This window comes from Pseudochaenichthys georgianus, chromosome 4, assembly GCF_902827115.2.
Source record: "Pseudochaenichthys georgianus chromosome 4, fPseGeo1.2, whole genome shotgun sequence".
In the NCBI taxonomy this organism is placed as follows: domain Eukaryota; kingdom Metazoa; phylum Chordata; class Actinopteri; order Perciformes; family Channichthyidae; genus Pseudochaenichthys; species Pseudochaenichthys georgianus.
Genome location: NC_047506.1, coordinates 4,112,995 through 4,140,983, shown reverse-complemented (window position 1 = coordinate 4,140,983; position 27,989 = coordinate 4,112,995). Strand labels below are relative to the sequence as shown.

The 27,989-nt window shown below is 43.0% G+C and overlaps 1 protein-coding gene across 2 annotated transcripts in view; it reads right to left on the bottom strand.

Moving 5' to 3' along the window:
• tle5 (TLE family member 5, transcriptional modulator) overlaps positions 1 to 27,989 on the bottom strand; it is a 50,965-nt gene that overhangs the window by 16,389 nt on the left and 6,587 nt on the right. For both annotated transcript variants that reach the window (XM_034080676.2, XM_034080677.2), the window contains exons 2-4: positions 15,402 to 15,490; positions 6,860 to 6,923; positions 1,814 to 1,858 (exon numbers count right to left, since the gene is read on the bottom strand). In XM_034080676.2, coding sequence (XP_033936567.1) covers positions 1,814 to 1,858; positions 6,860 to 6,923; positions 15,402 to 15,490 — 198 coding nt within the window. The remainder of the gene's footprint in view (positions 1 to 1,813; positions 1,859 to 6,859; positions 6,924 to 15,401; positions 15,491 to 27,989) is intronic.

Sequence of the window (27,989 nt, the reverse complement as noted above, 5' to 3'; positions counted from 1 at the left end):
AAGAGCACATGTTCAATGTGAAAAGTGACAGTAGTGATAGATTATTTGCAATTTGGTGCAACATATATAAATATATAAAAAAATAATTAAATATATTTTTTTAACACCTTGAATTTCACGGGGGGGCTCCGTTGGCGGGGCGCAGCGCCCCTCCAAGACAATGGTAGGGGAAACACTGGATAGTGTTTAATCAACGATAGGTTCCCCCCCCCCCCCTCAAAGGTGATTGGTTCACTGCATCGCAGGTATTATTGTGATTGGCTCTTGGGCCACATCAAAATTAGACGCGCTGTCATCCTGAACGTAGGGAGAGCCGGGACGAAAGTAACACGGGACGAAAGTAACGGAGCGATTTTATCCGAGCCCAAACTACTTTGACCGGCCAAATTACGTCAGAATGATCAGCATTCAATACTTAACAGAACTACTAAATATCAGGTTTAACTGTCAGGAGTAGCTAGTGTTGTCACGGTACCAACATTTTGGTTTCGATACCAAGTCAAGAATTGCGATTCCGATTATTTTTCGATACTTTTCTTAAAAAAAGGGAAACAGTCTTGAATGTAATTATTGTGCTTTATTTCACACCAGAACCATAACACAAACTTTTAAACAATGAGAACAATAAATAAAATAAATGACAAGAATTCGTATTAAGTAAAATTAATACATTTCTTACAGACAGGCCTCGTGGTGTCCGTAGGCTTGCCCTCACTGTCAGAGATATCGCTCAAATACTTTTTTGTCAACAAGCCGAGGCGCAGCGGCAGTTGCACTCCCACTTGCAGCCATGCTTCTCGTTTTCTCACATGCTCTGGCAGCTAGCTCGTGGCTGAGTGCACGAGAGAGGGGAGGCACTTGAGCGTGCTTGAGAGGGGCGGGACTGCAGGCACGGCTGCAGCGCAGGGAGTGGAAGCAGAGCACTGAACACACACGGCTCTTATTAAAACTGCGCTTTCTCACCGGAGTACTTTCCGCCGTCATTCTTAAAGTACCGATACTAATGAAACGGAGCAATCGTAACGTTTTTAACGGCAGGGTATCGCGGTACCTTTCAAGTATCGGTACACCGTGCAACACTTATCAGGAGTCAGTGTCTCCCCCCCAAACTCACACAATTCAATATGAACTGAAGAGTCGCATGAAACTAGGCAAAGAGCCGCGGGTTGGCCACCCCTGCGATAGGGCTGTTCGATTATGGCAAAAATCATAATCTCGATTATTTGAGTCAATAATTGATATCACGATTATTACAAACGATTATCCATTTACTTTGAAAGTATCCATTTATTGAAAAAGTATGTTTTTAACAGTTGATTACCCTGAACTTTAAGTATAATTCAACTGAAAAACCAATAAAAAAATAAAATAATCGTTTTATTTCGATTATGTTGTTTTCATAATCGTTGCAAGCCAAAATCGTAATTGCGATTAAAATACGATTAATTGAGCAGCCCTAGTATGCGATGAAGGATTGGTAGTCCTTGACACTTTGTACACTCATCGTCAAGATTCAAAATTATGCTGACTGAATCACAAATGGTGGGATGAAACAAAAAACTCACTTCTGTATTAGTTTCATTCGACAAATCTGGTGGATTCTTTTGTTTTTCCAAAGCACTTCAAAGGGAATGCACCCCAACACACAGCTGGTTCTAGAGGTGTTTTCCTACTCACTGTCGCACCAAGTTGGCGTTTTATTCCATCGCATGGTCCGCCTCTATTGTCCACCATGCATGGACTCGCATCAGGTTTGTATTTTATGTGATGGGAACAGAAGATATTTGTATAAAATGATTCAATCTAAACTCACCTGTTTGTGCATCTCAATATTGAGCCCGTAGGACATCTCGTAATACTGGGAAGAAAAAGAGGACAAAGCGTTACAACAGGCATCAAATAACTGTAACAGACCATCTTCTTAAACTAAATTAGGCAACGATTGTTGTGAGGAACCAATCGTGTGCCGTTCACCTGATGTATGTTTTATAGGGATGCACGATAATTATCGGCCCGATAATTATCAGCCCGATAATTATCGGCCCGATAATTATCGGTCCGATATTAGGAATTATGACGTCATCCCGATAAACCCGATGCCAGTATTAATAGCCCCGATAATATACAATATATTTTTGGGTAAAAAAAAAGAAAAAATACTGCGGTGTGGGTGGATTGAGATGAGGGGCGCTTTTTCACTCGGCTCCTCCCGTTTTGCCAGTACTGTGGTATTAGTCGTTTAGGAAGAGGAGAGTTCTTCACAAATCCAGCGCTCCCTAATACTTCGAACCTGATCAGTCACCTGAAACATCGCCATCGCTACGATGGTGTGTTAAAAGCGTACGAAGACAATAATACAATACAAAGTGTGTGTGTGTGTCTGTGTGCGCGCGTTGGAGCTATGTGCAACTCAAGGCATATGCTCGAACCGGAGCTGCCTGGATGCTGCAATAATGTTGCGCACTATCCGTGCTGAGTGTGCTGACTTTTCGTACAATGTCCCACTGTCTGGCTTCCTGCATAAAGTCAAGTGCTCGGCGCAGTTGTAGCGAAATGTCGCTCCTCTGTTTTCATTTAAACAGCTCCTTATATCCGTTAGCGCAGCTAGCTAGCACCAGATGCTAACAACAACAATGCACGTAAGGTCTCTCTCTCTTTTTTTTTTTATTATCGGTATCGGTCTTGAGAAGCAGGAAGTTATCGGTATCGGTTTCAAAAAACCAATATCGTGCATCCCTAATGTTTTAGTGATATAGAGTATGACTATAATAACAATGTGAAGTCAGAGTAGTGCTTCCTCTAACTCTACAAATGTGTCACAATTAAAAATATTTTTTTAGATTGAAATCTAAGTGGTACAAATTATTCTTCATCACATTGTACACACACACACACACACACACACACACACACACACACACACACACACACACACACACACACACACACACACACACACCACACACACACACACACACACACACACACACACACACACACACACACACACACACACACACACACACACACACACACACACACACACAAAGAGAAGAGAAGACACACGGTGACAAATAGGAAAAGGAACAGAGAGAAAAGGCGAGAGTAGAGAAAGAGCCTCTGTAGTGTGTGTGTGTGTGTGTGTGTGTGTGTGTATATGTGAGTGAGTTCAGTGTTAATGAGAGGGCCACCCTCTAGGCGTCAACCCTGTTAATCACCCACTCTGTCTGCAGGGGGGGGCTGGCTCTGTCACTGGAAAACAAACACACAGATCTCTCACACATAAATGTGCGCGTACATACAAACACACACACACACACACACACACTTCTGTCAATCACTTGCTCTGACTCACACACAATTGTTGTTTTCTATTGGATCTCACACTGACACTATCTTGTACGGGCACGCACATGCATAGACACACTAAACACACACTCTCTCTCACACACACACACACACACACACACTTTTTCTCTGTAGCTGCTTGCGCCCACGCGGAAGCTCCCTAAAGTAATTACAGCGCTGGGGAAATGGAGGTGCTGCCGCCGGCCGGGGGAGTGGGGCAACCTGATATGCTATTAGAGAAGGAGTGGGGGAGGGGGGGTGCTCGTTGTGGGGATACAAGGCCGGGCTTGCCACTGATGGAGTGGAAGTGCGATTGAAAGTGTGTGTGTGTGTGCATGGTGTGTCAGTGGAGGAGGAGGGATGAGCTGTATTGCGTTCATAGCTCAATTTTATCGCAACATTTTGAGCTGAATGTGAAGACTAAAGAAAATCCCTTTGTATTTCACATAAAGATGTTACATAAAGCTTTGTGAAAATAATTGATTCCCCAAAATGAATTACAAGGTTACAAGGTTACAACTAGAGTTAAGCCAGGTTTATACTGCCGCCTCACACAAGTATCAAATTCCCAACGAGGAACGAACAACAAAAACAAACAAGTTTAAAACAAACGTGGGGTACAACGCCGAATCGTACAAAACGTTGCAGAAGTGTTTCATTGGTTTGCATTTCATCCACTCTTTCACTGGGTGACAACCTAATGGGTGACATCAGATTTGTGGTTGTGGTAACCATGGCTGCAGGCAGTTGCGTTTATAAGAAGGCGACAAAAATTGTCTTCTATTTTAAGAATGATGTGGCTTTGAATCCTATATGCTTTTACACATTTACTTAAGACGGATGACAAAAGTGTGTTATGCTAAACGAATAATCGTAGTTTTAAGCTTAAGAACAGACTTTTTTTCCCTTCTTTCTGTAAAGGCCCTGACACACCAAGCAGTCACCAGAGAACTCGCCAACGCCGACTGTTGCGTCGCCTTGTTCTCCTGCGTCTTGGCCATGTGTCGCACTGGAACACACCGCAAAGACTTCAGCCGAGCACGTACGAACTGCGCATGCGTGAGCGGCAATAACTCCCCTTACCAGCAGGCGGCAGTAGTGTGTATTCATCATTCAAAAGAGGCAACAACCGGAAGACAGAAGAAGAACAGACTGCGTGATCTAAACAAACAAATAGCGTGTGCGTTCCATTTTCACTCTCGTCCATCGAAAACATGTTTCGTGCGGTACTGGAGCTATCAGCCATTGGAGTGTTGCTTGAGGAAGACATTCTCAAGCAACCGTTTTGCTTCTCATGCACTGATTCGCTAGCTGAACAGCCAATCAGAGTGATGTCTTTGTCCGACTGCCTGTGGCCGACGCACGGCCGATTCAACATGTTGAATCGGCCGTGCGTCGGCCATGAAAGGCCAAATAAGATGTGTCACGGCTGACGGTGCGGGACACACAAAATTGAGTTTGGGCGACAGGGCACGCATCGTCATCCGGCTAACGAAAACGGCCAATTTCGGCCTGGTGTGTCAGGGCCTTTAAGGTGGATAATAGATGCACTGCATTGAACCGAGGCGCACTACTGGAGTGTGCAGCATGGACTGCTAGACTGGGATATATAACACAATTAATGAGAATAAGATTATAAAAGATTGGATATTAAACTTTGATGAAAAAGGTAGGACCTATAACAGATCCATACTGAGTTGGTCAATCCTACACGGAACAGAAACAACAGAGAGCTGAACTTCCCCTTAACACTTTCAATGACCGTGTATTTTTACTGCTGTGTCTGGTTTCTCTTCGTGTTTTGATTTGGCACCCATTAGGCCAAAGAGTAAAATAGAAGCAAAGCAGTGTTTTTAAAAGTAAGAAGACATGCACTATGGAAAGCCTACAGAAATATCCCCAGCTGCAAGCCTTGCACTTTAGTGAACTACAAACGGATCATTACAAATACCAAACCATGATGGAAACTCTTCATTTTCCTTTCCGTAGCGATAGCATCAGCCTGCAGGCTAGCACACATCCTGCCGGACATTAATGCTACCATCAAAGAAATAATGTCAACTGGAGGAAGGTTCTGCAAACCAACTAAACGCTACATTCAACAAGCACTTTAATCTCGATAAAAATAAACTAAATGTAAAATATCTAAACTAAAAAACGTGTCATGATTTTTTTTATCATGTTCTCCTGTCTGTTTCCTGACATGTCTGTGCTGCTGCTATCGGGCCGGCATTGAGTGCAGTGTGTTTGTGAGTTTTCTTAGCACTCACACCTACCTCCAACTCAGAGAGGAAGTGTGTATGCAAGTGTGTGCGCCTGCTGATGGTGGAGAGAGCAGTGCGGCGGCACAGATTAGATGAGATTAAAGCCAGTCAGAGGATCAATTAGAGGCAAAACATCAGACGGCAACACAGCCACGGCCAGCGACAATGAGATTAGCCCTGAGGTGGAGCAGAGAGCAGCGAGCAAACACGTCTGTGTGTGACAGTGTGTGAGTGTGAAGAGAGGAAATGAAGGTAGTTGGAGAGAGAAAGCACACATACAGTTGTCCCGAAACAAAGGGAGAGAATAATAAAATACAATTACAATTCATTGGTTATAATAAAATGGTTCTTTTCAAGCTAACCATTGAGACCTGAGCGACACAACTTTGCATGGATCACATCTTGTTATGGAAGGGAATTGGTTCTCAGTAAATTCCACAGTTCATTTTCATCATTCAGAGAAAAGCAGAAGACTGTCACATGCTTCCACACGCTTCATGATTATGAACCGTTTCAAACAAAAGAGCTAAAGTCTTTCTCCCACAGTTTTCTCTTTCTCTCCGTCTGTTCGGTCATAAAGGGACAAGGACAGATAGTTCAGCTTTTTCTCCAGAACACAATTCAGTGAATGGTTTGGCACGCACTGAACTGAAGTGAGAGCGGTTCCTTTTTTGTATTAATTTAATCAATCTTGGTTTTTTTGACAGCATTAATGATCATTGAACTTGACTGATCTCAGCAACTTTAACTAAGCCATGAAACAAGTTAGAATTCACCAGGATTATATTTAATACAGAGGTATTTTATATTGAGAAAGGAAAAGAGAGGTGGTGGATTTGGGGGAGAAGAGTATTAATTAACAGAGAGGGGAAACTAGGGCTGGGGAATATATCAATATTGTGATATGATACCAGATGTTGTAGTAGACGTTGGATATCGTAACATTGCACAAGTGTCCTCTTTTCCTGGTTTGAAAGGTTTCAACACATTAAAGTGATATCATTCCAATTTATTTTTATTCAGTCATTTTAATCCATGTTACTGATGATTATGAAAGTTAGTGAACGCCCCAATAGCTGACAGCAAAATATGTTGTATCATGGTATTTGGTCATGTATATTGATACCTAAAAGTAAAGTAAAGATTTTCTTTGTACATAAACACAAACATGTAAGAATCAAATCGCACATTGCTCAACACACAAACCATCATGTCTGGTACACACGCCCACACAGAGCTTCACTCACCATGATATAATGGCGCTGCATCTCTGACTTCTCGCTGGCCAACTTGTCACACTCGAGCTTCAAACTGCGGAGAGGGGAAGAGGAGAGTCAGACCTTGTTATTCAGCTTGACAGTCTTTCACTGTAAAGTGCTGACGCCAGGTGACTTCTACCCCCTTCATCATTATCACCAGCAGCTCTGTCATGCCTTTCATCATCAATTCTTCGACCCTCATCACCGGCACCACCCCCATTGTCATCATCTCAGCTGTCTTCACAGCCTCCATCATCATCACTACCGCCGCCGTCAACATCCTCACCTTCACTAGTGGCAGCGTTTCCACAAAGCTCGACAGGGTGTCGTTTGACATGAGGAGGTCAAACCCAACTCCAGAGATTGTGTCTAGCCAAAATGTCTGCTTTCTAAATCAAAGAAGATGCACTGAAGTAAAAAAAGAGTCTAAATATAGAGTTGGGAGCATTTCTTGCGACCCAGTCCCAGTGACAGCCATTAGCTGTAATCATGTCAGCGCTGATGTCACGCGAGGCGACAGGACAAAGGAGGACGCGTCAACAAGTCACCCTGATGGTGAAATGAAAAAGACAGAGGGGGAGACAAATTCCTCTCGCTGGCTTTCGACTGAAGCAGCCAGTTACAGCGTGCCAGTCTCAGAAGGCATCATGCGATGTGAGGACAGGATAAGACTCCGATCACATAAAGATATGCGCAGGCACACGGTGGATAGCTTCAGATTTAGGATAAGTCTGAAACCTGTTTGATGGTGTGTGTATATTTATGCTGGGATGTTCTTCTCAGCTGTCTGCAGGAATGACAGCTCGATTAGAGTGAGCGCTGGCTGATTCTTCATCGCTGTTAGTCTTAACTGGCAGGCTGAACGCAGTGTACCACAGGGCTGTGGGCTCACGCTGCATTGTGCTGCTTCTATAATTATCACAGCAGCTGCAGTGTTCGCTGGAGTTAACGGCAGGGACCACACTTGTTTCTTGATTCATATTATAACAGTGATAATATATGATTATCCGATTTAGTATTTGAAAGAGTTCATGCTTTAAAAATACACAAGTATTTATTTTACATTTTCCAGTGCATGCTGAATTAATAATCTATTATCCACCCCCACTGAGGGACTGGGGTCTATTCAACATGTATTGGGGACATGTTGTTGGCACGCACACATTCATGGCACACAATCAGAAGCTAGAAATCCCTAGAAGTCCAATCAGATAAGACTGAAGTTAATTTTAAACTCAGGACCTACTTTCTGCATGTTGAAAAGGCCACCCAGTTTAGAATCTATTGCGTGAAATATTTATTCTAAAAAAGAGCACAGACATCTTGTAATGACCCAGAATCGTTCCGCTCTTATTGTGCTACTGAAAAACTCACTATTCAGTACACTCAATACTCAGAACCTCTTTCAAAATATAAAAAGGCATAATATCAGCATCCTGATGCTCATTCACTGTGATTAATTACCTTCGCATAAGTCTCAGAAGTATTATTACTTCTGGAGTCGAATGAGGACAAGCAAAGGCCTTATCATTATTTCAAATTAGCTTTAATGGCGGCGCATTAAAAGTAAAAAAAGCTTTGAACAATTTAAAACTAAGTAGTAATTATTCAGCCTAACAGTGGTGATGGTATTGTTTGAGGGCTAACTACTTGTTTCAAATGCAGATATGGATCAGCTTTTGAAGTATGAGTTTAACAATCTGTGGGGTGATGTTATGGAATGGTTTGGAGCAGGAGTCAAAACAAAGCACAAGCATAATTCAGTTTAAAAGGATGGACAGAAACACTTTTTTAGAAAACTATGAGAATGAAGAAAGGTGATTGAAGATGAGAAATGATTGTATATGTATGTATACATGTAAATGTATGTAGGAATAACTTGCATAATGATTTAAAGGACAATCATTGATCAAGTAAGGGGTGGGAATTAATAAGCATTTGCTTCCTCCTGCTCCCTTTCGGACACATGATTTATTATTTTTTCTTATCAAGCTCCACATTTGTGGAATCAGCTTCCAGTTTGTGTTCGGGCGGCAGACACCCTATCCGTTTTTAAGAGTGCGCTTAAGACCTTCCTTTTTGATAAAGCTTATAGTTAGGGCTGATTAGATTCAGCCCCTAGTTTTGCTGATATAGGCTTAGTTTGTCGGGGGACATCTTACTTCTTCCTTCTCTCTGTCTATACCCGTGTACTCTCATGTTCCGATGAACCCAGCTTCCCCAAATGTCTTTCTTTTTGGTGTCTATATACGCTGGGATCCGGAGTCATGGATGATCCTGCGGTCCTGTGTCCTGGATCGCGAGCGCTGGATCTTGAGTCGTGGCTGTGGTCCTGGATCATAGGTCCTGGATGGATATCCTCGTGGATTCATCTTCCTATTATACACACATGCATTTCCAAACATTTGGACTACCTATGTTGCAAATGTATTATCTTTTCAATTTACACACGGCATCTATTGCACGTCTGTCCGTCCTGGGAGAGGGATCCCTCCTCTGTTGCTCTCCCTGAGGTTTCTCCCATGTTCCCTTTAAACTGTGGGTTTTCTCCGGAAGTTTTCCCTTGTACGATGTGAGGGTCTAAGGACAGAGGGTGTCGTATTGTCATACTGATATTCTGTACACACTGAAGACCACTGAGACAAATGTAACATTTGTGATATTGGGCTATATAAATAAACATTGATTGATTGATTATTATTAATTTTGTTTTTTTGTTGAATATACAAATATTACCATGAATGTGGATAAATACTGTATTATAACAATACGGTATTCCGTTTTTCACATTTGTTATTTGTTAATCTGTTTGAAATAAAGACTGAAAATGAAATGAATGAAAAGTCACCTATTATGCAAAATCCACTTGTTCATGTCTCTTCTACATCAACATGTGTCGCCTCTGTGGAAAGAGACTCTGAAAGATTCGATCACTTTTTGTCCTGATCCATTTCTATAAAAACCTGTCTGAAAATGAGCTGATCAGATTTTGGCCACTTTATGATGTCATAACGATGTGTTGGCTTGTGTAACCATTAGCCAATCAGCAACCAAGGTAACCCCCCCCCCCCCCCTTATCACCTGAATCTCCTCCTAGAGCACCTTTGTGTTCTTTTTAGAGCCGGGACTCGATTAAAAAAATTAATCTAATTAATTAGAGGCTTTGTAATTAATTAATCGAAATTAATCGCATTTTTAATCAAATATACATATTTGACCTGAGAACAGTGAGAAGCAATTTTCACATGGATTTTACTCCAAGTGGTCTACAGTCCAAGTGCATGACATTAAGGATTTTGGGAGATGGCCCTGTGGGCCATCTAAGCTAATTTACAGATGGCCCTGAGCCCAATAGAGATTGCCCTGAAAAATGCACGCGGACGAAATGGCACGAAGGGTTTGGGGGGCCTCCTTCCCCCTAGAACATTTTGATTTTTGCAGGTCTTAGATGCTGTCTGGTGCATTCTCTAGACTGAATTATAAGATTAACCACCACAATATTATATTGTACAATTTCAATTTTATTCTTCATTTCACTTGTTTGTTTGTTCTTGTTTGTGTTTACTCGCTTGCATGCCCTGCATAGCTATAAGAAATACTTAAGTTGTTGGTCGAAACACTTTCCATCTGATGAAGGCAAATGCCTTCCCAGATGGAAAAAAGTAGAAAACATTACATTCAGTTATAACTGCCAAAACAAACATTATTTACACTATTATGGCCCCTGTTAAAAATGTTTGTAATGTTAACTACTGTAAGTTGGTCGAACGAATGCCTCCTCATCCGGAAGCTGACCGAGCAGACCCGAGCAGCAGTCGAGAGGAGCCGAGCGCATCCGCGAAGCACACGTCAGAGTTCCCGTTAGCCGGCAAATCTAAATATCTTCGGTCAAAATAATTTCCCTTTAGAGCAATACCGCTTCAGTTGCGCCACTTATGTGACAGACAAGAAGAGTATGTGACAGACAAGAATAGTCAACTCTAATGTCTAACACGTAATGTGGAGAAAGAGATGTCCTGTATGGGTTGATTGTGCGTTGATCTGTTGGTAATGCCTCGGGGTTCCGGTGGGCATGTAAACAAATGCATAATGCTGTGCTATACTTTGTGGCCTCATCCAGTTGCATAGCGACACTTATTGTGTAGTTGTCTTTTAATAAGCAGGTAGTCCTATCATTAGCTAGAACCAGCTGGATCTGATCGATATGGACATAAACGCGAGTGAAGTCTAATCTGACGGGAGAGAGAGATCAGCTGCTGCTGACGAGTCGAGACTCGACACGCAGCTCTGCATAACCACATGCAGCGGTGAGCGGAACAAAACACACACTTCAGGTTAGAATATCACACGTAGCTATTTTAATTACCTCTCAAACTACATAAACTAGTTATAGATACGTTTAGTTTTACTGTCGGGTCACTCATTACTGGATCCGCGAGCTGCATGATACTGGCATAATAGATTGCCCGATCGGGCAACCAGCAGGTGAGGCTTCATTGCCCGAGCTAAATACTAGATGGCCCCGGGCCATCGGGCAGTCCTTAATGTCGAGTGCAATCCAGGGAGTTGGTTATTCTCTCAGACGTGGACTTACTTATCCTGGCCCTGAAACCAGTCATCTGGTTGAGTGTGGGTTGGGTCAGGGTGTGGTTCCTTGCACTCGGAGTCGGGCTAACGTCCACGCTAGCTGCTACATGCTTTGCATTTAGGTGGTACTTTAGGCTTGATGTGCTGCGGTGATATGCAAATTCTTTTTTGCATAATTTGCACACAACCGTGCTCTTATCGACGCTTCCATCCGTCCGTTTTTCAAAACAAAATTTCCCAGACCAAAGCGGTCTCATCAGCTTGTTCGTTCATGTTTGACTATTGTTCACCGTGGTTTGTTGTTGTTTGAAGTCCCATGCTAAAGTCATGAACGTTAGTTGGTGCTCCAGTATAATCGGTACGCCTGAAACTCATCCAGTGAGAAACGTTCCGCTGTGCAAAAATAAGTGCGATTAAAGTGCGATTAAAATGCGTTAATTTTTTTAACGCGTTAATTTTTGTGTAATTAATTAATCTTATTTAACTCGTTAAAGTACCGGCCCTAGTTCTTTTTAACCAGATATCTCTCAGAGGGACATGGGGAGGGGCTCCTTATTTCCATCTAAAGTAACAGACAGAGAATCAGCACTTTGGAAACAGGGCTGAAACAGAGGGGATTATGGGTAATGCTGCAATCTGTTTTGAGCCAAACACTTCAGAGACATGTTTTGTGTATATATATATCGGAGACCTTTAATGATGATAGTAAACAATGGAGAGCAGATGCAGCCAGATATAATCCAAAGAAGACATGCAGGTGAGAGGCGCATGAAGGCCCAACACATATTTAAAGTGAGGATGTGTTTTGTTGTATGTGAACACAGTCAGACACTTCACAAGATATCTGTGGCTTATGCCATGGCACGCAACAGATATCCAACCTGAGCAACAGTCATGCGTTGAGGGGGTGGGCGGTGCTTCGAGCTTTATTCTACCACCTATTCTTTCGTGTGTGTGTGAGCAGCCTCCACTTATCCAAAACGCTCCCCTTCCCTCCTACATAAAACCCTTCCTGCTTTCCCTGTGTACATGCGTAGGCTGTGTGGTGGGTTGTCATGACGACTGGCCTCCCCGCTGCCAGCCTACCTGGGATTGGCTCTGTGCCTCCTCTGATTGGTGCTCAGCAGCCCCCGGGCCTGCACCGCTGCTCTCAAACGACACTTTGATGGAGTTTTATTGCAGATTCTTCCATCTCTAAATCGCTCCTGCTGTCATCTTTATTTTGATTTATGTATTCCCTGATCTATTTATGCATGTGAAAGAGGGGAAGGGATAGGGGTGGGAGAGGAGGCGGGGTTGGAGGGGTGGGAAGAGGAAGACAGCGACAGCTACAATGCTCGCTACTATCCCCGGGGGAACGCCTGCGGTACATTTGCTGTTTAAAGGCTTCGGCAACAGACAAGCGCGGCGCAGCAGCAAAGTGCTACAAAGCCTTGTCTGTGGCTCCCGAGCCCCCCCGCCTCATCTCAGCCCCCCGACTGAGTCAATAGACACTGTATGCATGTTCTGTATGCTCAGACAAAAAAGGTTTTCTTTCAACTGCGCCCTGGCTCTCTGAAGAGGGTTAAACGGTGCTGCTCACCGTTATGGGAATTACAGAAACCAAAGGCGAGGGACAAGACGCGCCGGGTGTTATTGCCGCTTCAGAATCCTCCGCAAACAACAGCGAACAGACCAGAGCGGGGATTTTGCTCACAATTTGCCAGGCTTTCATCTGCCTTCGTCTGTGTCTGTAAGCGGCGGAGGAAAGCCTCTGTACGGTTCTGGGAGAACAGGTACAGAGGAACAAACCAACCTCCTCAGGAAGGAAGACGGGCTTCAAAGACTCCGCTCTCACAAAGAGAGGATCTCTCTGAGAGATACAGACCCCGTGGCGGCCCTCCTCTTTATAGCTGCTATCAAACAGATCAATTGAGGTCGGCCCTGGCACTTTTGGAAGTGCCTCAGACTTCTGGTACTGCAGCGGTATTTAGGCAGATCAATGGCCGAGGGTAAACGAGATTGATTTAGGCATGAATCAATAAAGGAAGTTGCATCAGTGAGCAGTGTGGTGGTAGAGTTGAGGAAAAGAGGAACAAAGGCAGACTTCATTTTTATCACAGTTGACAAGTGCGTCTCTAAAGCCTATGCTACGCTTTTCTGCAATGATTTATTTAAAGAGTTATATCCAAATAATTTCAAAAACAGTTTTAATTCTTCAAGCATTGAAACAATTATTCTGCTTGATTTATATCTGGGATTTCCATTACTTTTAGTCAAATGTAATTTAAAAAGAGCTTAAAGCAGAGATTACATTGGTGACTAGCATGGATGCTTAGCTAGCCCTCTGTCATGAAGCAGAGGATTGTGAAAAGAAAACGTTCTTTTGAACTGCACAGATAAAAGTCAGGATCAGACATGTAAGGGGGAAAATGGGAACTGCTAAATAATATAGTAAATATTCATTATTTTGTCATTCATTACAAATTGAGTCGCTGCTTGTGGACAAAATGCACATCTGATCTACTGTATAGTGACCAACGGCAACAGTAGCTAAGCATTCAAAAGGAATGTATTAACTGGAAGAGTACCAACTGAACACTGTCTTTATGGCACCTATAATTAGTTTCAAATTCTACATTTCATTCCAGGGAACTTCTTTGGAAAGACCTGTAACATTGTGTGAAATTAAGAGTTGAAAAAGGCCATACGTTCATATTAAAACCCATTTAAGGCAGGCCATTTTGCAGCTTGATTCTGCACTTTCACATTTGCTCCCATTACAAAACTGCGTTAGAAAAAGGCACACACAGTAGGGGTGTAACGGTTCACAAACATTTCGGTTCGGTACGTACCTCAGTTTTTAGGTCACGTTTTCGGTACAGCAGAAAAAATGATCACAAAACATAAAATATATATATATTTTTAATTATTATTAAACTGTGAATAATGTATTCACTCAAATAAATACTAAATATAATAAAATAAACATTAAGGTGCAGCATTTCGATGAACTGAAATAATCTGTATTTGAACTGTACTGTACTAGCACCTAAGCAGCCAGTTTGACATTAGGACTTGCTTGTCATTGTATTTTCATGTTGTTTAAAGAAAGATGAACTTGTCCACATTGCTTGTCGAAAGGGCAGATCTGCTGGCACTAGCAATGTCTCCTGCTGTGGAGAACACCCTCTCGCTAGGGACAGAGGTAGCAGATACAGCCAGGTAGCGCTTTGCTAACATGGCAACATAAGGATATTTGCCGTTTGTAATAGCTTTGGCTCGGTCTGAAGTTTCTGCGAGTGGTGGAGGCTTAAATGCTAGTGGGAGTTGGGTTTGCACTTCAGTCTTTTGGTACCGGTGATATTCACGTTCAGGTGATGCCTTTTCAAATGAGTGTGCAAGCTTGATGTATTGCCAGCCGCGTAACCAATTTTAGTTGAACAATGCCGACAAACAGCTTTGGTTCGGTCCACCTGTCTTTGTCCGTCATCCTTGTACGTAACTGCGAAACCAAAATGTTCCCAAACCGGAGACTTCAATGATGCTGGAGGATTTTCGAGCTCAACTTTATCTGCGTTCGCCATTTCGACAGTTCTTCAAATTACTGACTAAATTTGAACGCATCCCTGTGACCAGCTCTCATAGTATGCCTCTCGTCCAATGAAATGACTTGCTCGCTCTATGACGCGTTGAACCCAATGTGAGCAAAGTATACTGAATGATGCGACGCAGCACCTGAGATTACTTCCAAAAAGTTGTTCACGTACTCAATTTCGTACCGAAAATATTCGGTATGAAATTGAGAACGTGTATACCACCCCTAACACACAGTGATACATGTGTTGCCTGCAGAAAGACTCCTTATTACAATGAGCTGAAGTCAGGTTGTGGTATGTAACCGCTTCCTCTTTGTATTTGTGTGTGTTTGCATGTCTGTGTGCAGGGAAGTGTTTGACCGCACCTGTGGTATTGTGCTTGGAGGAACTGGAACTCATCCTTGATCCTGTCACAGGAGTCGGAGGTTGTGAATTTCAGCTGCTGCGATGAAGCCTGCCAAAGAGAAAAACACAAACATTTAGTGAAATTAAAAAAGACTAAGAAAGATGAGAGCAGAGTGAGAGAAATAATTAAAAACATGCACATTAAATCAAGCAGTTTTCAATTTGATGCAGTCCAATGGGTACAGCGTTAATAAGAAATTGGTTGCCAAATATGTTTCCACACATAAGTGGCCAAATGCATCAAACCTCGTCAACTCGAGAACAAAACTGAGCGTAGAAAAAGCAGAAACACGCATTCCTATTGTTTCCGACATCTTTTTTTTAACCCCATGCATGCACTGTTCTATATCTCCATCACTGTACACACACACACACACACACACACCACACACACACACACACACACACACACACACACACACACACACACACACACACACACCACACACACACACACACACACACACCACACACACACCACACACACACACACCACACACACACACACACACACACACACCCACACACACACACACACACACACACACACACACACACACACCACACACAACACACACACACACACACACACACCACACACACACACACACACACACACACACACACCACACACACACACACACCACACACACACACACACACACCAAAATTAGCCATAAATGGATGTTGACACTCCCCCTATTTAACTTTCTAAAGACATAACCCAGACTCTTTCTGTCCTTGGTCTGGCTCCGGCTGTACAGTGAAAAAAACCGTAAGAGTTACTACCCCCGGCCATTATGAACAAAAGCATATGTTGTGACCCATGAGCGAGTCAAAGTTATTATCCAATGTCTAATATTATTTCAAAATTCCTTGATGGTACTCCAACAAATGGGGACAGTGTATAAACCTGCTTGCTTATCCACTTTTGTATTTAATAAAGAAAACAGTTTGGACATTAACTAATTGAAAATAATTGGTAATGATTGCCATGGTGTCCAATGTTTTCCTGTGTAACCTAGCACAAGTCTGGTAAGGGTTACACGTTCATATCATTTGGCAAGCCTTATGTTCACCAAAAAGGCAAAACTGTGCACCAAATCGCCGTATGTCACGTGGAAGACTTTGTTTGGGCCTCACACAGCAAGCTACATCAGCGCTCTTTCACATAGCCGGGATGTTGCCATTAGCCCTTATTGTAATTCTGTCCACACTACATTCCCCAGGCAGCAGTGATGGCCTGGCTGTGTGTGAGAGCACAGAAAGCATCAAACCCAAATAGGGACAAAATCTCATTATTTCTCAGCAGGCTGCATAATGGGTCAGGTGGGGAAAGAAAAAAAAGAAAAAAAAGAATCGACATTTCCCCACTACGATTGAGCAGGCATCAGAAAAAAAAACAACAGAAATCTGATTGCCGCACTTACAGGAAGCTAGCCCGCCGCTGTTAGGAGTGACCCATCGCTTTGTACCCTGCTCCCCACAGCATGCCGCTCAGCTTCATTTTTAACTACAAATAGGCTGCTTCACATTCACAGAACCATGGCCAGAGAATATGCTAAGCAACAGGATTGCTTCAGGTTGTGCTGAACTTCAAAGCCTGAATATGTTTTTGCTTTGTGGCTCAGCAGGCAGCGACTGGCTCTAATATGGTTAAGGGTTGGGGGGTGAATTCTTATTAAAGCCTCCCAGGGTAAACATACATTCTCATGTTATTTTATTGGCTACAAAAAAAAACTAAATTCCAGTCCTGCCAAACGGGGAATGTGACCTCAGCCATTACACACACTGTCAAATGTCATGATAGGGGCTGACATTATATTTCTGCCCCCACACACATAAAAAAGAACCCCAAATCACACAAGCCATCCGCTGCTTGGAGACAGAGGCTCCGACTGTAAAGCAGAATAACCTTTTTTTTTTTTTATTAGCTTTCTGGCCGGTATGAGCAGCAAATAACAGCTTGGGTCTATGCCACACTGAGCCTGTGTCAACACAAAGCACTTAGCTACAGGCAGCCATGAAACTCACACTGCAATAATGGTTCCCTGCACTGGTATGGATCCTGAACAGTGTGTGTGTGTGTGTGTGTGTGTGTGTTGCTCAATTAATCGTATTTTAATCGCAATTACGATTTTGGCTTGCAACGATTATGAAAACAACATAATCGAAATAAAACGATTGATGTTTTCAAAGTAAATGGATAATCGTTTTTAATAATCGTGATATCCTAGTGCAGTGGTCGACAACCAGTGTGGTGCGGGTAGATCGCGGACCGTTAAAAAAACCGAAATAAATAAAAATAAAATAATAATGTTTGAAAAATACGTTTTTAGACGTAAACCTATCATCCACCACCCCGCTAGCAGGTGCCACTTGATTGACATATATTTGAGACACCTCAATAATATAATACATTAACCGTGCTTTATGTGAACCTCATCATGACACAAGAGAGGACGGCAGGACTGCAATTTCCCGTGTTCAGTGAATGCAACAGAGGCAAGTCACCAGACCAATCAGAGAGTTGCATGGAAATACACTTGTGCTTGTGTCATTCAAGCTCGGCTCTGTGTGTGTGTGGCAATAGCGCATTTAGTGTGATAGAGAGAGGTAGGGAGAGGGAGAGGGAGAGAGAGGGACTGGTGCTAGCGGGGACCGTGATGTTAGCATCTGGGTAGCTAGCTGCACTAACGGACATAAGTAGCTGTTTCCACAACAAGCTGGAGGAGAGTCCTCCCCTGTCAGACTGAGGGGCTCAGCTGAGCTAAAGGACTGAGTGTTTAGAACGGGTTTGTCACAAATTATTCAAAAGATTATTTCCGCGGCACACCTTCATATGATCATTATAGTTATACAAACAATAAGAGAATACAGAAACAGGTATGAAATACTATATGGCAGTAAAACAAGAATACAGTTTGAAAGGAGAGTGATTTGTAAAATATCCATAAAGAAAAAGTAAATCTGTTTACAGTTGTGTTTCAAATGGGTGCTGAGAGAGGTATCCATAGATCTCTTCATGTTGCTCTCAAAGTGCACCAGATTGATGCTTTCAACTTCAATATTTAAAAAAAAAAATCTTCCCAGGGGAGCATTTCCCCGGACCCCCTAGAGGAGGTGAGGTCCGCCCCCCACTCGTAAAAAATAGCACTTTACCCCTGCCTATATGCCGTGAGCTGATTATGGAGCCTTCATTGTAACAGTAATTCAGATGCAATTAGCCTATAAAAAGGCCTCAAATTGGAAGCACTGTCTGGGCCGTCTTTTTCACTCAATTCTGCAATAGGTAGATCTCGCCTTTCACCTAGGCCGAGGTCGGTGATCTTGGGCTTAAAAATGTTGGTGACCACTGTCCTAGTGTGTGTGTGTGTGTGTGTGTGTGTGTGTGTGTGTGTGTGTGTGTGTGTGTGTGTACAGGTTGCCCCGGTGCCTGAGGGTAGCATTGTTGCCCTAGATCTAATTTCCTCCATGTGTAGTGCTGTATGCAAACGTTTAAAATACCAAGTTTGTCAGTCAATATCCCGGGGTAGAGGATTGCACCCCCCGGGGAAAACAGAGACAGACGAAAAAGAAGACAAAGACAAAGAAGAAGAGGATAAAGGAACAGAAGATGTGTAGACAAAAGTAGTTAACCTACAAGTATTGCCATCAACATAGTTCTTTTTCGGATCAAATATCAGTGAGAAGAATGATTAAACATATTGAGGTGAAGGTTTTGTTTATCACCAATATCAGGACTGTGTGAACTCCGGAACAACATCTCTCCGTTATCGTTCGTTATCTTTTATAGGCATAATATAGTTGGTAGCAGGCTTTTCTATTGGGGAGAGGAGTTCTATAAACCACAACATTAAACATTATCCCAGAATACGTTTTACAACCAGGCCATCCCCTTTTGTTTATGTAAGCGAGGAGAGAGTGGTTATAACGTTGGAGATATGGCAGACCTGTGTATGTCAAACATTTCATTATATAATGAAATGGCTTCAGGACATGTTTTAATGTTGGTGTAATGGTTGCAACCAGACAGAAATATTTTTGCAGTGGTCTGCATCTGGGTGCCTGGGGGAACAAGATAACCGTCACACTTCACCTTCTACTGGAAATGTTTCACAGATTTCCAACATAGATCAGAAGTCTACAGCGAAAGGATGTTTTTGATAACCCTATATTTGGCTAAAGGCTGGCAATCATTTAAAAAAGATGGCTGGAGGTGATTTTGGTGCACACGCTAGCTCACAACCCTGCTAACAGGAAATGAAGCTAGACAATTTAAAGGAATCGTTTATAAAAAGAAAACCAGAACAGAACGCTTGCACCAAGTTCACATGTAATTAATGACATTGGAGGGTTCGATCATGTTTGCATCATAAATCTCAGTGTCATTGAGGATCTGTACCGAACAAATGCGTTTAGCTAAGTCTGTAAGATATATGAATAGGCCGGGTTAGCTCACGATTCAATAATTTAAAATTGTATTCATAACATATTTTAGCCTTTAACGAATATTTTGCTTACTGCAATTTTTTTATATTTAATATAAAGTCCATGTAGCGAATTTCGATAGATTGCGAGTAATGCGCTGCCATTGGTAGCTCAAAGAACTGCCAACAAAAGTATATTCAAGATTCAAAGATGTGTTGCCTTTATTGTCATGAGCTCAACAGTTGGAGCGTAGTTGTTGGAAAAATAAATCTTAAGTCCCAGGCCGCCTAAAGTGCTAAGTAACAACAGTCTAATTAACTTGTTTTGCTAATGATGTAATCTAAGTACAGTATAACATTCTCCATCAAGGTTATCACAAAGCAGCCTAAATCCTGGCTCAAACGTCCAGCAGGGTTTTGAAGGACGTTTCTCACAGTGCTAACCAGAAACCTCTCCACTACACAACCGCACTATGTAAGCTCTCCTGGCTTTGTGCAATATACACAGCTAACAATGTTTATTATCCCTCTCTCCGTCAGTGACCAAAACAAGGTGCTCTATGGGGGCTTGAGAGCCCACAACAGATGGATGCCCATAATGTTAATGAAATACTGCTGTAATGTTGTGACACATGCCATCTGCTGTGACAAAAAAGGTGCCTACATGCTGTGTGTGAAAATGTGTTTGTGCAAAAGAGAGGCTAATATGTGTGTGTGTGTGTGTGTGTGTGTGTGTGTGTGTGTGTGTGTGTGTGTGTACTTTTGTTTGTTACAGCAGAGTAGCCTAAACAATGTGAATATGGCGGAGAAGGATATGTGTGGTAGAGCAAAACAGAGAGCCTTAGCGTAGAATAGGTGTGTGTGTGTGTGCGTTGTGTGTGTGTGTGCACGCAACTGTGTGGGGTGTGATAAGCCTCTGTATGATGCTTGGCTGCCAGAGGAACAAATATTCACTGCTATGAATCATACACAAGGATACAACAGCCCACACACACACACACACACACACACACACACACACACACACACACACACACACACACACACACACACACACACACACACACACACACACACACACACACACACACACACTTTGCATAGCACGCATACACACACACACCCTAAATGTAGGACAATCTCTAATTTGATTCTACCCTGCTCCTTTGAGACGTAATTAAAGCATTAAAAAGCTTTGTGCGCTGGTGAGGCAATTGAGACAGTCTTCAGCGAATAAATGGGATTCATCGTTTCAGGAAATTGCTGCCCCACCCCCTATCCCCCACCCAAAGCCCCCTCATCATCACCCATCCCCCCCCCCCGCCTACCCCTCCTGGCCTCATCATCTGGTCCAATCCATGTGAAATCTACTGTGAAACATAATGTCTATTTTAAATAAGAATCAAGCTAAGGCTTTTTCTGCTCCATAGATCAGTCGACAAAGGCGATGGGAAGGGTAAGAGATTAAGGGGGGGGGGGGGGGCTTGGATTTACACACAACAGTGATTAGATACACCAACATTCATGAATATAGTACATATATCCAGTATAGTACACACACACACACACACACACACACACACACACACACACACACACACACACACACACACACACACACACACACACACACACACACACACACACACACACACACACACACACACACACACACACACACACACACACACACACACACACACACACACACACACACACACACACACACACACACACACACACACACACACACACACACACAGGAAAACATCCTCCTCCTTATAAATCCTGCCTGAGGGTAGCAGCAGTGTGGGGATTGTATTTCCTGGAGCACTGCCTGACTGTTTACATCTCAGTTGGAGTGTGTTTGCTTGCGTGTGTGTGTGTGTGTTGGGGGCAGGGATGGGGCCTTGGCATTGTAATCACTCACTAATGACTGGATGTTATCTCACTCCCACTTTTAAATGAATGCAGAAGATCTACGCTGACGAGCAGTTGCCCTATTTCTCCACGCCAGGCTGACTGTTTGCTCCATAGCAACAGTGCCATGATGCCATTTGAGCCACCATGTCCATCTCAGACACATTATTGTTATTCAAGAGATCACACTATGACTGAGAAGAGTGGAACGCATTTGTGTGGAAAGCAAAATAATCATGAGGCTTTTTGAGTTGAAATTATGGGAGTAAATTAGAGCCTTGATGTGAGCGCAGTACGTGTGTCGTTTAGAAAGATTGCTGCTCTCTTTTTGCCGAGAGCGGGTACAGAAGGTGGTGTTTAGATGCACTATTGCAAAAATATTTGGAGTAATTCTATACAACTCTGCATTTTCCGAGCCTATTTCCTTTAAAATAAGTAACAACATGAAGCGTTCACCCTACCGGAGGGCCTAATTATGCCTGGCTCTGTGTATATGGTGAAGACAACATGTGGGGTATGTGTTTAACATGTAGGCAAAGCTCTCAGCAAAAATCCATCATGACATGATTCACTGAGCCAGACGTTAAGCCTTTTGCTAATACACCAGCAGCAAACAAGATCACATCTCCATCTAAGAATAGCTCTGACCAAACAATTCCACCTAAATATCCAGATTAGTGTTTGGAATAAAGCGTATGTGCGCAGTGATCTGAGAGAGGGACAGGGCTAACTGGCCCCCATCCAAGCCAACTCTGTCTGGGCCAAGTGCGCCTTGCTATGTTAGCTGCTCACTGTGTGTGTGTGTGTGTGTGTGTGTGTGTGTGTGTGTGTGTGTGTGTGTGTGTGTGTGTGTGTGTGTGTGTGTGTGTGTGTGTGTGTGTGTGTGGAGGCTGAGGAATAGGATTGTGTCTTCAGCCGAGGCTTTAGAGCGCGGGGAGAGTCTAATCCTGTTTGGGCCAGGAATTTGATTTTGATTATTATCTCTCACAAACCAAGCCATGGCTTACACCCATTTCTACAGCACTATCCCCACAACACACACATCTCCCCCTTGCAGCCCAACAGATTTGACCTCGTTAAGACGCTTTAAAGGGGATTATTCTACTTTTATCACTTCGAGTGAAGTGCCCTTGCAAACATAGGCTTGGCATGGCTCGGCCTCCCTGCCCACTCTGCAGAACTGTCTCGACCCGCTGTGTAAGGCCGCAGGCCGTTCAAGCGCGCAGTAGAAACACACACAAACATGACACTTAAGGCACATGCCCTGCTCGCACAAAAATGTAGTGAACTTTACCCACAAACACACACATGTATGTATGTACACAAACATAGCAGAAACAAGGTGGGGGTAGGGGCGCACACACACACAAAGGAAAATTGTGCAGAGATTGCAAAGCCAAGGGAAATGGGCAATTTGTCAAGAGTGGGGAAAGTGGTGAGGCCGACAGGGCTGTGGGTTTGGAGACCATGGCTGAGATTAAAGCCAGCCTCGCAGAAGGGGGGGCTCTAAGATTACACCCAGTACGTTTGTGGAGATGATTGATGCCTGCTTGTAAAAACCAAGGTTATTACTAACAACAGCCTGCGAAACAGGGAAGACGTGGAGGGAAGGAAGATTAGTCCCAAAGTTTGCAACAAATAAGTGGACAATGAAAGCAGGAGTGCCAACATGTGGCTGACACAAGGGAAACCTCAGTTTCATCTGAGGTGCACTACAGTTCTAGTCTCTGTTAATTTTAAAAGTTTTAGAAAAGGTAGAGCAATTCCATTCCTTGAGTCTAATCTTGACATTATGCTTTATTATAGTATAATGTCGGCACGTTTAGCCGCACGTTCAGGCAGCAGTACAGTGAGAATAAAACACTCATTCATTTTAATCGCGCTGTGTTAAGTGTGTTAAGGCTTTAGTAGTGTATGTCCAATTACTAGAGATGTCCCGATCCGATCACGTGATCGGGGATCGGAGCCGATCACGTGATTTTCAAAAGATCGGAAGGAAAAAAATCGGGGATCGGGATTTTTTTATATATAAAATATTTGTATTATTTTATTTAATGTTACAAAACAAAAATGACCATGTTCACGTCTTAAAGTCATCCTGAGGCCTTAGTTTTGGTTTAAAATTACACAACATCATGTATGTGTTGCTTCTTTTGGGCTTGTTTTCAGACCTGGTTGCTTATTTCTCTGAAATCTGGCAACAGAGTGGGCGCAGTGTCTAATGGTAGCAGTAAGCTAACGAGAGGCTACGTTCAGCTGGTGACTCGGGAGTCGGGACAGAGAAAATGTCAGGAGTTTGGAAGTATTATAAAATTGAAAGCGAAGGCAGTGTAACAACCAGATGCAATGTTTGCAAGGCGGAGGTTCCGCGTGGTGGAAAGAACAGAGCTACGTTCAACACGACCAATCTAATACGCGACCTGAGAAACAAACACCAACAACAACACGACGAGTACACAGCGGCCACTCCGGTAACGGCACTGAAACAACCGACACTTTCAGAGACTTTCAAAAGGAAAGAGAAACTACCCCAGAACAGTGAAAAGGCCAAAAAAATAACAGCCAAAATAGCTGAATTCATCGCGTTGGATGACCAGCCGTTATCTGTTACCTTTTTTTTCTCTTAATGCATTGCATAAAGATCTGGAAAAATCGGTATCGGCAGATTGTCAAAATCAAATGATCGGAAGCAAAAAAAGGTGATCGGGACATCCCTACCAATTACATTCTTTCAAATGGTCAAACAGCATCTGTAGACTCCGACATATTTTCTATGTTTTCAGCTGAGCAAATGTGCTTTACACTTTGCATAACTTTGTATAAAACATCAATCCAACAAGTGTGTCCAATTCACTCAGCAATTGGCTAGCAGTGCAGGGGTCCGAAAGTACGGATTTAAAGTTTTCTTTACACAACTTCTTTCGTCACTTTTTCTTTGTAAAAACAACGAACGAATACCAATGCCTTCACAAATAAGAAAGCTCCAAAGTGAGTGCGGTTATTCACATATTTGATTTATTAATCACATCAACCCTTTTCTATTACAGCAGTCTTTACCCCCTCCTACAAGTGTTGCCCTTTGTAACTACTATAAAGAAAATGTTTTGGAAAAGCCCAATGCCTTGACATCTGACAACACCCTAGTGCATTGGCTAAATAAATGCAGGTACACATTTGTGGTAGAATATTTAGTAACGTGCACACACACATCGCTTTGTAGCGTTTTATTGTTTGATAATCCTTGAAACTAAACAATAATTAATATCATTATAACGGATTTATTTGGGCCAGGTGAGCGTCTATTGGTGAATGAAAGTGTAAGATAGATAAAAATGACTCGCAGGGGGACCGAAGGCTGAAGAAGGGACTCGGCCCGGTAACATGATCTCTGACCATTGAGCTAACCAGCGGCTCAATAACAAGCATTTAATATTAGGCATGAGACTGGTGGCAGACTGGTGGACTAGCGGGGCCCTGACGTCACAGCAGGGTGGTGAAAACACCTGCCAACATGAATTCTAAACACAAAAGAAACCAGTCCTGTCTAATACAGGAAGTCTGTCTTCACCATATTCCCCCCTCCTGAACGAGGGAGCTTTGCATTGCCTTGCTGTGAGTCCTTGTGGTGCCTGAATGAGGTCTTGGTGGCGATGAGGTGCCATATTGTTCCAGCCTGGAAATTCCTGCTCTCAGGCACACAAACAGAGCAGCTAATTCTCTTGTCTGAACTGGTGCAGTGCTTCGAGTTTTGGCAGGTCTAGGGGCCCTGGCCGGGGCGGGCCAATCCGGCGGCCCCCCGTCGAGCCGCTTTGTTCCAACCCATTGCACTGTTCTGCTCTGAGGAAAGGCCGCCCCGCTCCACCATCACCTCCCTCCTTCCCACCTCCCACACACTCCTCGTGGGGAGGCACTGCTGAATACTGATGCATCCACTCCACACACCCCCCCTTCTTCACTCCCACACAAACCAACTGATGAGCTCTCAACTGCGTGTAAGAACGTGCACATACACATTTTTTTCTTTTCTTCAAGCGTCTTTCAGAATTCAACACACTCAGATACTGCATGTGCACACGTTCATAAATGACACACACACACACACACACACACACACACACACACACACACACACACACACACACACACACACACACACACACACACACACACACACACACACACACACACACACACACACACACACACACACACACACACACATTAGGAGCTCCAACGGATTTGAGAAATCCAAAAAACATGGTAAGACTCAGTTGACATCTGGTAATATTTATATTCATGTTCTTTTCTGGTGAATTTTCAGCCATTCTTTAGGCAAGTCAAATCGGCCCAGGAAGAAGAAGAAGCACGGATACAACTTGCAAATCTAGTTTTAGAGAGAAGTTCCTAATTACGTACATGTTAACCTTCATTTTACAGTTAAAAGTTATGTAAATTCCTTCAGTGGTGACATGTTTTCTATCACCTTGATTCAGTTTTTTCATGTATGATGTGAACTCCAAAGATGTAAAAAATGTTTTTGCTTTAACTGTATTTGTACTAATGTGAACTAGGGATCGACCGATATGGCTTTTTCAAGGCCGATACCGATTATTGCAGTAAAATCTGAAAATCTTGGTGTCAAAAGGTGGAATAAGACAAACTCCAACACAACTTCTTTGAAATGCATTTAAGCATATATTATGTTTAATGAACTTTTAAACATCTTACAACTGGTTTCCTCTCTGTGCCCTTTTCTTTAGTGCAGCCATCTGCAATGAGTTAGAGAGACAAGAAGTGGGGCTGACATGCTTAACTAACAATAATGCTTAATTTATTATATCAAAACAATGCCCGTCTATCTAGCATAACATCCCAATAAGCTGCTGGCAACTGCAAAACACTAGTGCTAGCTAATGTTTTGCATGTGAGGCTATTACAGTAGACCTAACGTTAGTCTAGTAGCCTCACTTCTAATATTTTGCTAAACATTGGCTAGCTAATGAGCTTCACATATCAACCTGAAAAACTGCGAGGCTCCACTCGCAGCCCCCCCCTCCGCACCACAGTTACTCCGCTGTGAGACGCTGCACGCACCCCCAACTCTGACTGACTTCCCGCGTCCCTGTGTAACTGGGAAACTGATAGAATTGGATCATAAGATCGTGGTGTGTTTGCAACTTCAGCATAGGGGATATGGATGTTTATTGAACTTCGGTTTAACACATGTATGGCTCTGCCGCTCAGCGCTGCTGCTTGCTTCAGTCTGTGTCTGCGTTCTTTCGCACCTGCCTGTAATCTGAGAAGGTCCCGCCTCTCTGGCTGGCAGCCCAGAACATCTTCAGTAATAGCCTATCAGATAGCGCTGTGGGCGGGACATTGCTCGTGTACACAGAGTGGTGACTGCAGCCAGAGAAATGGCCGCACCAGAGCCAAAGTTTTATCGGCAATTTGATAATAAAAAAAAGGCCGATACCGATAATCGGTCAAATGCGGAATATCGGCCTGGCCGATTATCGGTGGACCCCTAATGTGAACACATAAAGCTGCATCATATGCGGCACCAATAACAAAATGCTCTTCAAAGAGGAAACATCCTAAAAGCTTTCATATAAAATGTTAAAAAAGGCATCTCAGATCCAAATCCAGGAATCATCCCTGGCCAACACAATCACTTCCTCGTGCTTGCTTTGTTAACAATTTATTACAATTTGGAAGGGGAAAGGTTGACAGTTTCCTACATCCTTTTTGGATTATATCCAACACTTTGACAGTAAGCTGAGTATTGTAGTAGCGCATAAAAAAGCCTTTAATTGAAAGCTAGAATGTAGGCGATTTTCCCCTCAGGCCTTCTGTCTAAAGCAGGCCAATAAATATCAGTAATCATTTTTAAATTAAAATTGATGAGTCATCTGATCGGCTTTTATAAAAACCACAAATCTAACCATTTAGCTGATACTGATCAGTGGCTGGGGGTATAAGTCAGAGTGAACGTGTATTCAAATGTATCTTCTCTGACTACTTCAGTCCAAATCAGTGTGTGTGTGTGTTTAAGAAAAGAATGGCTGCACCAATACACACCCCTCCCTTTCAACCTACCCCAAAGCATTTTGACAATCATCAACTGTGGCCCTTCACAAAAATCAACATCACCTGTGACCCATGGCCTCCACTCGGCCATTCTAAAGCAGGGCCTCCTGC